The sequence below is a fragment of the Sapajus apella genome, unplaced genomic scaffold (genome assembly GCF_009761245.1).
Source record: "Sapajus apella isolate SASKATOON/1434 unplaced genomic scaffold, GSC_monkey_1.0 scaffold37, whole genome shotgun sequence".
Classification (NCBI taxonomy): Eukaryota; Metazoa; Chordata; class Mammalia; order Primates; family Cebidae; genus Sapajus; species Sapajus apella.
The window spans coordinates 7,325,499-7,338,903 of NW_022436977.1; the positions used below are offsets into that span (position 1 = coordinate 7,325,499).

General features: G+C 42.8%; 1 protein-coding gene across 3 annotated transcripts in view; it reads right to left on the minus strand.

Moving 5' to 3' along the window:
- Positions 1–13,405, minus strand: part of AQP9 (aquaporin 9) — a 47,008-nt gene that overhangs the window by 9,081 nt on the left and 24,522 nt on the right. For all 3 annotated transcript variants that reach the window (XM_032297327.1, XM_032297326.1, XM_032297328.1), the window contains exons 3-4: positions 7,994–8,131; positions 6,198–6,316 (exon numbers count right to left, since the gene is read on the minus strand). In XM_032297327.1, coding sequence (XP_032153218.1) covers positions 6,198–6,316; positions 7,994–8,131 — 257 coding nt within the window. The remainder of the gene's footprint in view (positions 1–6,197; positions 6,317–7,993; positions 8,132–13,405) is intronic.

Sequence of the window (13,405 nt, forward strand, 5' to 3'; positions counted from 1 at the left end):
TGCAAAGGAAATGAACAGAAAATTCAAAAAAAGGGAAAAAAAAGAATTAGAAAACCAGTGGTAAAAACTCATTTGTAATAAAATAAATGCAAACAATAACCAAATGTTAGGAAAAGGATAGCAGTTACTTCAGGCTTTTCGAATAGATCTAAATAAGCACTATGCTTTTAAAAGGAGACTCAGCAATAATTTAGCAATATGTATTCCAAAACATGAATTTATTTATACAATATGATGCTGTTTGATATTTGAGAATTACACCATGGGAATACTCCAAATCATGGAAAAATTATTTTTAAATGTCCACTTTAGCAAAATTTATAGTACTGAAAAACTGAAAACTTTTACTCTTTTTTTTATGGTCTACTATATAGCTATTAAAAACTATAAACATGGAAGCTATGTACTAATATATTAAAATGCTTATGACATTAAGTGAAAAAATTTTTATGTACTTTGTTGTTTTATACAGCTGTCCCTTGGTATCTGTTGGGGATTGGTTCCAGAACTTCCTACAAATACCAAAAATCCATGGGTGTTCAAGTCCCTAATATAAAATTGTATATTATTTGTATATAAACTGTACAATCCTCCTGCATACTTTAAATCATCTCTAGATTATTATAATACCTAATATAATGTAAATACGGTATAATTTAGGGAATAATGACAAGAGAAAAAAAGTCTGTACATGTCCAGTACAAATGCAAATTCAAAAAATATTCTTGACCCATGGTTGGTTAAATCCATGGAAGCAGAATCCACAGATTTGTAGGGTTGACTACATTTGGATTTGTACGGTTGACTCTATTTAAAAACACACATTAAGAAAAATTTTGAGACAATGAACAAAAATGATAATAGGTATTCTGAACTGGCCAGTGATAGCTGGTTTCTATGTTCTTCATTTTCCAAACTGCTATTTTACTTTAACAGTTAAATGATAGCTATTATTTATTGAACATTTATTATGTGTCAGGTACTTCATATGCTTTATCTCGTTAAAACTTCCTAATCATGCTGTGAGGTAAATCTTGTTTTTATTCTCAGTTTATAAATAAGAAAACTTGGGTAGAACAAGGTTCAGACTTGTTCTCAGTGACTTGCCCAATGTCAAACTTGTAAGCAGAAGAATCGGGATGGGAATCAGGCAACTGATTTTAAAGTTTAAGTTCATTATCATTTCATCTGCTTTCCAAAATAAAAATGTTAAAAGAATTTTTGGCCGGGCGTGGTGGCTCAAGCCTGTAATCCCAGCACTTTGGGAGGCCGAGGCGGGTGGATCACGAGGTCAAGAGATCGAGACCATCCTGGTCAACATGGTGAAACCCTGTCTCTACTAAAAATACAAAAAATTAGCTGGGTATGGTGGCGCGTGCCTGTAATCCCAGCTACTCAGAAGGCTGAGGCAGGAGAATTGCCTGAACCCAGGAGGCGGAGGTTGCGGTGAGCCGAGATCGCGCCATTGCACTCCAGCCTGGGTAACAAGAGTGAAACTCTGTCTCAAAAAAAAAAAAAAAAGAATTTTTAATTAATATTAAAACATACATGTTCCCCCAATAGCACTCTTCTTTAGAAAGCCTTCTCCAACTGTCTCCTGCAGAGGAAAAGCTCCTCCCTCCAGGCCTCCATGGAATTCTGACTTTTGTTCTATCACTGTCCTTGTCACTCTGCAAAAGAATATCTGTTTACTTGTTAGATTGAGACTCAGGCTCTGAACTTGTTGAAGAAGAAAGAGTACAGAGCTGTACCTGGCTAAGTAGGTGCCCAGTAAGTAGTTACTGGGTGAATAAATGATTGATTATTAATTAAACCATGGAAAATGCTTTATCAATATTTAGAGGTAAACAATTTAGTAATCTTGAGATAAGGTGACCCAAAAATATGGTCATGATGGCCAAGGTCTCTGTTGGGTGTTGACTGACTGATAGCTGGCAGTTTTTGGAACTCTCTCCAATGCCTAAGGAATACAGAGAGCCTTCATTGTTTCCTAATGGTTACAGCATCAGGGTTTTCTTTTTTTTTTTTTGAGACGGAATCTCGCTCTGTGGCCAGGCTGGAATGCAGTGGCACGATCTTGGCTCACTGCAACCTCCACCTCCCGGATTCAAGCAATTCTCCTGCCTCGGCCTCCCGAGTAGCTGAGACTACAGGCGCACGCCACCACACCCAACTAATTTTTGTATTTTTAGTAGAGACGGGGTTTCACCATGTTGGCCAGGTTGGTTTGATCTCTTGACCTCATGATCTGCCCACCTTGGCCTCCCAAGAGCATCAGGGTTTTCTAATATTTGCTTTTTCTGCTTGACAATGTACATGGTAATGGGCTTAAAAACCACAGACCTTAGAGAAATTGCCAACTCACTCTGAGACAAGGACACAGTGAAGAAAGCTCAGAATATGGTATGAAGGTCAACGTTGATCAAGATAACTTTGGGAGGCTGAAGCAGATGCATCATGAGGTCGGGAGTTTGAGACTAGCTTGGGCAACATGGGGAAACCCTGTCTCTACTGAAAACACAAAAATTAGCTTGGAGTGGTGGTGCACGCTGGTAATCCCAGCTACTCAGAAGGCTGAGGCAGGAAAATTGCTTGAACCCAGGAGGCGGAGGTTGTAGTGAGCTGAGATCAGGCCACTGCACTGCACTCCAGCTTGGGCGACACAGCGAGACTCCGTCTCAAAATAAAAAAAAAATAAAAGAAGAGATTCAGGCTAGATACCAAGCAATTTCGTTGTGACCGGAAGACTTGGTGAAACATCTTGATGACAGGAATTGGAAAATGTGTGAAATTCTACAAGATCCCATTAGAAGAACAAAGGTGGAAGAAAGAGAGAGAGGAAGGAAGGTCAGGAGGAAGAGAAGGTTGGCTAAAGGCAGAGAAACTACTTCTTGTTGACTGCCTAGTATGCACCACGTATTTTATTGCTGTGGTGTATTAGTCAGATGTTATTAATGCCACTTATCAGAAGACTAAACTGAGGCTTTGGAAGGTTCTTGGTAACTAGCACAAGGGCAAACTCATGGTAAGAGGCAGGGCCAGGACCGGGTCTCCCTGTAGACTGCAGGATTTCGAGGAAGGCTCATGATAGTATCCTGCCCTTGGTGTGGCCTTATGTCAGGGAGACCTGAAGACTCTCAGGAGGGAAGCAAGGATGTGTCTATAGGAAGGAGGCAAGCACTGCCCAGGACTCAGTGGTGAGGGGTCTCTCTGGGCTGAAAATCAATGGGGATGAGGCTTCTCTTTACTCCCCAGATCCTTGGAACAGCCTGAGACTACAGGGAAGTGGCTGTGAGTCCAAATCACAAGGAACAAAGACAAAGTTCTTTCCAACTGAAGTCAGGGTTTGAGACAGTCAGCATTCTTCTTCTCTTGTCTCCAAAAGAAGTGAGCTTAATTCACATGAGAAATTTCCAAAGTCCTTCAACAGTTCTTTACTTCATTCCTATCTTCTTCATTATAGGTGCATTTGGCCTGAACTGAATGGCGATAGTAACCTCAAGAAACTTTGCAACTGTTATCCATCCCAGAGTTTATTCTGGAGAACCCCTTGGTACTGTTATTGGCTCAGCAAATACAGTTAGTTGCTTTAGGTCTGTGTGGGCATTTAAGGTTTAAAAGGTCCCTCACTCCCTGTCCTTCCTGAGCTGCCTGTGAGAATAGACTCCTGGTGCTTTGAAGCTAGAAAAAAATTGCCTTGTCCATCTCCCTCTCTTAACACACATACCCAGAGGTCAGGGAGCCCAGTCGTCTTGCCTTCAGAAACTTCTTCCTCCTCCCTTTGTTCTTTCCTGATACTTGTTCCTGTATTGCTTGTCCTAGTTTATGAAACAACTGCCCTCCTGCCCTCTTCCTTTAGATAACTCCAGTGTTCCCTAGTTGGAAAACTCCTTCCATTTCTAACCAGCTAATCTAGTCTCAGAGCTAGAAAGGAGCTGGAAGGTGATGCGTCCCACACTGTCCACCATTTGATGTTTGAATCTCCTCAAGAATCCCTCCATCCCCACCCCTGAGAAGTCGAGGAATAGTCCAGCCTCTAACACCCCCAGTGACTCTTGTCCTGGGGCAACAGGGCCTATTTTTAGCTCAGCCCTGTTTCTAGAAAAGTCTTCCTTGTGTCACATGTAACTTTATTTGACCATAATTTCATTCATTTGTGGACTCATCTATTCATTTAATAAATATTTTTTTGGCACCTATTATGTACCAGGCATTATGGTTCCACCAAGTCTCCTTGGGGTAGAAGGTATATATATATATATATATCAATTCTAATCTCCTTCCCACTTGACATCCCTTCAGATCTTTGACAGCTACCGTCATGTGCAATCACATTGCTTCTCCCTCCCCACCCACACCCCACACCTCCTATGTAGACCACATAGACCTCTTCTCCACCCAGTGCTTGTGCAACATCATTGCCTTTTCAGGTTCTTCTTCTTCAATAGCTTATCCCCTACAAGGGTAATATTTGGAAGTGAGCCTAACACTCACAGTACCGAGTGGAGTAAGAGCCTCAGCTACTTCATCCGAATACAATGCTTTATTAGTGCAGCTTATGGTAACATTCCTTTTTTTTTTTTTTTCTGGCAGCCACATCTCTCTGTATCTTTTCCACTGAAACTTTTTCTATTATTCTAGCTCCTCTAGGCTCTCTGCTTCAAATTTCTATTATAATATGTTCCCTATACTCCACTTTGCTATCTAATTATATATTTTTTCTTTTCTTTCCTTTTTTCCCAGACCGAAGTGTAGTGGTGTGATCACAGCTCACTGCAGCCTCCAACTCCTGGGTGCAAGCTATCCTCCAACCTCAGCCTTCCGGGTAGCTGGGACTACAGGCAAGCATGACCGCACACGGCTAATTTTTGTATTTTTGGTAGAGGCAGGGTATTGCCATGTTGCCCAGGCTGGTAGTAAACTCCTGAGCTCAAGCGACCTGCCCACCTTGGCCTCCCAAAATGCAGGGATTAAGATGTGAACCACCATGTCCAGCCCTATCTAATTATATCTTATTTTGCATTGTTTCCTTATTCAATGCTCTTCAACTAGATTCTACACTTCTGGGCAGATACTGTTTTAATGCATTTTTCTATTATTATTCTTTTTATCCTCATCAGTAACTTCATGACAGCTCATATTATCCCCATTTTACAAGTGAAAAACTTGCAACCCAAGAAGTTCAGTAGTTTGCTGAAGCCAGGTAGGAAGTTGGAGGCAGAACAGGTATTTTAATTCAAGCATTCAGACTCTGCATCTTGGATCTTTACAACTCACATTTACTTATCAGTCTTTCAAGCTCCAGACACAGGGCCAAGCACATAGTGAGTTTTTAATAAACACTTGTTGCCTATTTGATTTATTGATTAAAGTGGAAAGTGAAAAGGCTGAGGACATGAGGGCATAGTTTTTCATCCATACGTTGAATGGAAGAACACATAGATGATGAACTGGAAGACCAATTTTATACACATGCCCGTTCTGATCTGCCCCACTGTATAAGTCCTGATTATAGGAGAAGAACTTAGAGATACTGAAAAATGTAGCCTTCCTTCCACTGCCCTGACCAAGATGACCAGCAGCCTTTCTGGGACACAGTAAGGGAGGAAGAGTCTTTTGAGTTGACAATGTTAGTCCTGCCATAAACTGACCAGATAGGTGTGCTATTGGTTACACTACAGTATGCTTGGGTGGCAGAAGCTTGTTTAAATGTCAGTGAGGCAGAGATACTTCTAGCCACCTTGAGAGTTTACATAAATAAACCTATGCACATGGTGAGACAGAAAGGATCGATGATACCTTAGGCTCAACTTCCACCCTTCCCAGTATTTGATTTGAAATAGAAATGTCTTCTTTTGTGGCCTCCACACTTAGACCACGTGTTCAAGAGAAACAACAGGGAAGTGAACTCCATTTGTGTCTACAGGGGTTGAAATGTTTAGTCATTCACTCTTTTCTGGATCTCAACTAATGTGAAACAAGGGTATATACTGAAGAGGAAGGAGTAAACTTTTCTGGTGTTATCAGCTCCCTGCAAAGATAAAATGATTATCAAGAAAGCTTGGGTTATGCCCAGAAACCTCTGCCTTTCGAAATACAACCTCTCCTTTCTGATTGGTCTCTAATTCTCCAATGCATTCCCCTTATGAGAGCATAGCTTTTTACCAAAGTTAAGTCTTTGTTGAATCTACACTTACTTGATCTGCAAATGCATTCGTCAGAGATAGATATGGAGCTGGGTATGTTGCAAAAATGTGTGCTGTTGCATTTTCTCCCACGATCAGCAATTTTCCACCAGCAAAGGACATAAGTCCATCTAAGAAAGACAAAGCTCTGGCACATTAGTGTTCTCTGAGAAGAGCTGAAGGAGGCCTATGCCAAGCCTTGTGCTAAACAACTGCAGTCACTCAGGTTGAGCTTGGCATAGCCATGTCATTTGTTTCTCTCTGCTTCCTAGGAATGATTGTTTTAGAGACACTCAGGCAAATCCCAGGATGACAGGTCAAAGGAAGAAGGCCCTTGGCCTCTCTGAATGCCCACTCCAAAGTGGCACAAATTATCTATCAATAGGGTCCTGGGAATGAATTCTCTTTTGGAGGAATTCTTGCAGTTTTTGAGATCAATTAAAAGCCAAAGCAGGGTTTGGTCTTGCTCTAGAAAGAATCTGTAATTCCCAGAGGGCTCTCAGTAACCCTTAATACCACTCCAGAATTTGAGGGTGTTGCAGTATCCTGAAGATGCCCCTAGAGCCAGGGGTAAGGCAGCCACTGTCACAGCCAGCCCTGACCCCAGGCTGTTCTTGCCGCAGCAGTGGGCTCTTAATTTCCGGTGTGGTCTTGAATCCCTTTTAGACTCTAATTCTCAGAAAGACACTCTATGGAGAAAAGCCCTTTTCCATAACCTATTTCTTTCTCATTTTCTTTTTTCTTGTTTTTGGAGACAGGGTCTTGTTCTGCTGCCCAGGGTGGAGGGCAATGACATGATCCTGGCTCACAGCAGCTTTGATCTGGGCTCATGCAATCCTCCCACCTCAGCCTCCTGGGTAGCTGGGACTACAGATATCAGTTACTACATCTGGTTTATTTAAAATTTTTTTTTGAAGAGATGAGGTCTCCCTATGTTGCCCAGGCTGGTCTTGAACTCCTGGACTCAAATGATCCTCCTGCTTCTGCCTCTCAAAGTGTTGGGAGCCACCACACACCCAGCCCTCCATGACCCATTTCTCTAAGGCCTGGTTCATAAATTCCACTTCCTAAGGTCTTCAGCTTGGGCATTATAATGTATTAAGGCTTACCTTGGGTTAGAAGGAAGGAGCTGCTTTAACAGTTGATTTCATGGGAACACCAAGGTTTTCTAGTTTGAAAGGCCTCGAGAGTCATCTAATTCAATTCACTCATTTTCCAGAGGAGGAAACTGAGGCTAGTCAAATCAGATGACTTATTTAAGTCACACAGGTATTTACTGAACAACTAGAACTAAAGTCTGGGTGTTCTATCACCAGTACTGTGTTTTTCCCAATGGCTATTGCAGAGTGGAGGCCCTAGCTATTTGATAGAAGGGCAGTGAGCTTCCCACCAGCCTGCATCTCTGCTGTGTCTCTTCAAAGACATCTTCTCAGAGTCCTTCTCTCAATACTTGATGCTCATACCTTTGCCACCAGAAAACACCTCCATTCCCTGGCAAATCAGAGACAGCAGTGGGGAAGCCATTGGCCTTTACTTGTTGTGTGCATGTTCATATTGTAGTGCTGGCTGAGCACAAAGATAGGCTTCCTTTAAGTTCTTCTCCCCATTTAAGATATGACATTTTCATTAAGAGGCTCTACAAATTTGCTGGAACGGTAATATGGTCTCATTTTCTCAAATTTAGAACTTCCTGTCACTTGCAGAACACTTTCCATCCTTACTATTTCTCACCTGTTCCTACCAAGTAATTCTGACTTTCAAATTATGCCCAGCTCTTCCTAACCTTAGGACTCAGGGACCTTACTCACCATAGTAAATGCCAAAGAGGGTTGCGGCCCCCACAAAGGCTCCCAAGAACTGGGCTCCCACATAAAATGGCAATTTGAACCATTTCATTCGTCCAAAGAGACACATTGCAAAAGACACAGCTGGGTTGATGTGGCCACCTGCAAAGAAGAGAAGATTGGAGAAGTGAGAGGGCAGGCCTGGAAGGAGAATCATACAGAAAACCATCTAGAGATCTCAGGTGGAATTCAGTCTCCTAGGTAGAGAACTACCACATGTAAGGAGAAAGAAGCATGTGTGTGCATGAGAGGAGAGAGTGTGTGTATTTGAGCGGGGAGAGAGGGAGGACTGATAATTTTCATGGCTTTTTCTTAATAGGGTTTTATCTGTCAATCAATCTATCTCTATCTATCTATCTATCTATCTATCTATCTATCTATCTATCTATCTAGCAATCACCCCAAACAGATTGATGTAGCTATTAATTATGTTTTAAAAGTCAATATGCTTATGTGATATATATATATATGTGTATATATATGATTTAAATCTATGTCTAGCAATTCCTCAGGCCATGTCCGGAGGATATAAAAACAAGCTTAGGACTGAAAAGAGATGTATCTTTAGGGGAAAATGACCGTGGGTTGCTGAGGGTAGGAGCGTAGTTGATTTTGAGGTGGTCACAGTGTTTGAGTGGCTTGTTCTCGGTGCCTCTGCATGAACAATGCATTTCTCTCATACACAGAAATGTAGCAACCCTTCCCTGAGCCCAACCCAAGCTCCAGCTAGAGAAATCAGCTTCCTTGACTCTCATCCAGCCATAAAATCAGATAGAGAATTTGCTCTGTGTTTGGTCTCTAACATCCCCAGCTGGCTTTGCTAGTAACAGCAACAGCACTTATGAAATACTTGCCAGATAATACTGTAGGGGCAGTAGGTGCATTTGATCCTCTTAAGAACCCAATGAGATGGGCACTACTCCAGTTAACAAGTGAGAAAACTGAGACATGGATGGAAAGTAAGTTTCTTAAGGCTACATGGTCAGTAAGTGGAAGAACCAGGATTTAAATTCAGGTTTATCTGAATCCTAGAGCCTGTGTTCACTGCTATACTACTTCCAGCCCATCTTCATCGTGTTTATAAAGGCTTCTCTGCTTTTGTGGCCAGAAAAACAAATAAAGAATTTTAAAAAAATTCTCTGAGCATATAGGCTCACTTCATAGTGAAAAAGGATGTTCATTTGAGGAATACAGATGACGTTTTGTGTGGAGGGAGAATCAGAGACACCACGTTGAGATGTGGACTTTCAGCCTGTGGACTTTGTTGTAAACAAAGGAGAGATGACACTGATGGTGGTGATGCTGATGATGATGATGCTGATCCTGTACAGAACCAGTAGGTGCACTTGTTACCAGAAGCCTCCATTAACCCTGCAGAGAAAGCTATGCTTTTTCCAAGTATCCAGGGCAAAGTGAGCTTGCAATGGGTTGGGGGATTCTGGCTGCTGGCTAAACCACAAGGCTTCTTTTTTCACCTGCCCCTGCCACTTAGCAGCTACTATGAGGAAGAAAATGCCAGTGTTTTGAAGCACAGATGACTTCCTGAAGCCTTATAAACACTTCAGCTGTTGTGTTTTACTTTTAAAGCCAGGAGAGCCACAGTTCTGGAGACTAGCAGGACACCTTACCAGGAAGGCTGGAAACAGGGGTCAGGAGGGAGGAGAGGGCATGCAGGGTAGTGGGAAATTCCTCTTCTCCCAGAGGCTTGCTGCAGAGTAGCTGTCTCCAACTGCCTGGAGTTAGCCATTGTGAAAGAACAAGGGGTGGGGTCCCAGGCACAGTGGCTCATGCTTGTAATCCCAGCACTTTGGGAGGCCAAGGCAGGTGGATCACTTGAGGTCAGGAGTTCGAGAACAGCCTGGGCAATATGGTGAAATACAGTCTCCATTAAAAATACAAAGACTAGCTGGGCGTGGTGGCTCCCACCTGTAATCCCGGCTACTCAGGAGACTGAGGCAGGAGAACTTCTTGAAGGAGGCAGAAGCTGCAGTGAGCAGATTGTGCCACTGTACTCCAGCCTGGGCGACAAAAAAACAAAAAACAAAACAAGGGGGCCATAGGGCCGTAAGGGATCATCTCTAATCCAACTCCCTTGAGTTGAGTCTACTAGTGGAGATTTCTTTTTAATAAGTTCCTTTTCCAAAATAAATTTTCTCATAAGTACGTTTGTGTTTGTTAGCTCCTCCTAAGCATCCTGAGACTGGAACTATTATTTATCTTGAACCTCACATGATGGAAGGCACTTAGTAGGTATTCAATATGAAAGGTGAAGAAATAATCAGAGGCCTTATTTAGATAGCTCAGACTACAGAGATCTACAGAGAAAGTTGTTTGGGGCTCAGAGAGAGAGTGTCTTGGAGGGTTGTTTGGGGCTCAGAGAGAGTATGTCTTAGAGGGTGCGTTGCAAAGCAGTGAGTAAAAGGGCTCAAGGGGAGGCAGAAAGGTGCAGAAAGAGAGGTGGACAAGTGGCATCCTGATGCCTCTGGTTAAAGGCCAAGTGGCTGCTAGAACTCTCTCCCTGCAGGGATGAGTGGTCACCCCAGCTTATCACAAGGACAAGGCAGAGCAGTGTGTTGGAAAGAACATGAGTACTAGAGTCAGAGAGTCCTGCACTCAACTCTTGGCTCTGCTAAGGTTGCCGGGACAATCAGATTATTCACATAAAGAGCCCGTGGGTGCAGCTGGAGCACACAGGGCACAAGATGAAAGTCTTAGGTGAGCAGAGGGAACTCCTTCAATGTTCTGTTCTATGCAGATTCTCTCCTCCTCACCACTCACACATAATCCCGTGATAAAGGTAACCCTATATTTCATTTGTTGGGAAAGCAAGGTTATTTGCTTTTTCAATAAGTCTATTTTAGTCATAAAATGCTACATCAAAAGCAATTATCATTAGACAGCCTAAATGCTTTGTGTGGGATTCGACATAGTTAGTGCCTTGTGACCTCTGACTGACTGGATTTGACTGGCACATTCCCAAGGGAGCAGGATGCTGTAACTTCTTTACAATAAGGTGATGTTTTATATTTAAAAGACAAATATCTGCTGACCTCACTAGCCTGTGACCACAAAATCGGATAACATTCATATTCATGCCCAGTATACATTGGTTATTTTTGGAATCTTCAAGAGGATCTCACAAACCAGCATGTTAGCCGTAGCCATGATGAGAAAGTCGCCTCCCACAATCTTCTCCTATTCCTGCACCTGCTAAAGCTGATACTGATGCTGTTGTCCACACAGATGTCATGATGGGCCAGTGTGTTGTCTCTGCATGTTCCCAAAGCCACCAGTCCTCAGGGAGCCTGAACTGTGCTAGATTTCAAATAGGGATAGAATGGTAAGGGCTGCCTTTCCAAGCCAAAGCCACCATTTTCCAGCCAGTCTCAGACACCACTCAATTTGTATTTTAGGGTCTCACAGTCACTTCTAAACATTTTGGTCAGGCCCTGACTCTCACCCAGAAACATAGCTTCTACTCAAAACAGTCCCATCAGTTTTGGCCCCTACTCTTCTAACTACAGGGACTCAACCCCAGTTTAGGGGCCACAGAAGACTTCACACCATTTCTTCACTCCTTCCTCTTCCTGCTGGTTCTTTCCCTTTTTCCTCCTACAGTGACTGCTAAAATCCCCAGGTATATCAACGGACACAAACAGATGTGGACTGTGGTGGTGACGGGTGTTAACAACAGTCTTAGGGTCTGGGTCCAATTAATTCTGAGTAACTACTTGATGATGTTCAGTTTGGAGTGTTACGCAGGCAAAATGCTTCAAAACCACGTCTCTACCTAAAAAAAGCCTGAAAATATGGCTACATCTACATTGCCTGGTGAATGCAGTGGGAGCTTATAGGGAGAGCAGTTAAGCCTTGGCATATTTAGGGCAGTCCCCTGGTTTTTCTTGTGCCCTTCTTGGAGTTTGCCTTTAGGTAAGCAGTACAGTGCTGGGATCACAGCAAAAGGTGGACAAGAGATTGAATGAGACACTGTGCATGCTAACAAATCACATGTATAAGACACTGTAACCTTGACCACCCTTGGATCTGAGTCTAGCTGTAATATGGAAAGGGTGCCAGCCAGTAAATGGCCATTCCAGATGCACAGCCCAAGGAGCTCCCAGGGAGCCTAAGCAATCATTCTGCAGTGCCACAAGGGCAGTGTTTCCTACCGGTCCACCAGTCCAGCAAGCTTAACTGCAGGATCCTCTGCCAAAATAGTCTGCTTGTAAAGTCCTCATAATAAAGCATTGGAAATGCTGTGTAAGAATGGGGAGGTGTTAGCTGGGTGCAGTGGTTCATGTCTGTAATCCCAGTGCTTTAAAAGGCTGAGGCAAGTTGATTGCTTGAGTCCAGGACTTTGAGACCAGTCTGGGCTACATGGCAAGACATTGTCTCTGTAAAAAATATGAAAAATAGCTGGGTATGGCGGCTCGTGGCTGTAGTCCTGGCTACTTGAAAGGCTGAAGTGGCAGATGGTAGAATTGCTTGAGCCTGGGAGGTCAAGACTGCAGTGAGCTGTGATCCCACCACCACACTCCAGCCTGGGCAACAGAGTGAGACTCTGTCTTAAAAAACAAACAAACAAACAAACAAAACAAAACAACGAGGATGTGAGCTTCACTGTCATGGAGATCACGTGAACCTGGGTCAAATCTTGGTTCTGTCTCTTTACCAGTCAAAGGGCTTCCAGTTATTTACTGACTCCCTCTAAGTAGGGATTTCTCTGCAGAATGGAGACAGTAATACCTGCCTCAGAGTGCTGTTGTAAAGAAGAAGGAGATAAAGGTGGTCCAGCATCTAGCACAGTTCTTAGCATGTATGGTTACTCAGTCTCCTTTCATTTCTTACTACCAAGTCTTGACTTAATGCTCTGAGGATCCACACCAGGCTGCTGAAAGATTCTGAGTGCTTTTGGCAACCAGATCATTTCCACAGTCACTTCCTAAGTCCCTAGACTGCATGAAATAATCATCATTTCATTTTGCTTCGGAGAACCATGTGATTGGCTTTTAATCAGTTCACTTCTCAGGGCAGGATTAGACTAAGACCTTGTAGATCAGATCTGAACTTCCACGAAAGCACTATCCATTTTGCAAGAGGCCCAGACTCTTCCTGTTTGCTGTAGATAAAGGTCCAGGACTTGCCTCTGTTGGAGTGATCGTCAGTGAGCTATTCACAGGGTATCTGGGAGTTGAATTTGAAATGTGGGCTAGAGCAAGTAAAAAATTCCATTGACTCATGGAGAATATGATGCAGTAGCCAGACTTAGGAATGAATCATTTATGAGCTCTAACCCCCATTTTTGTCTCTTGTTAAATGTTGTCTTTGCACAAGTTACTTACCATTGGTGATTTTAATTATACCTATAACAAATTA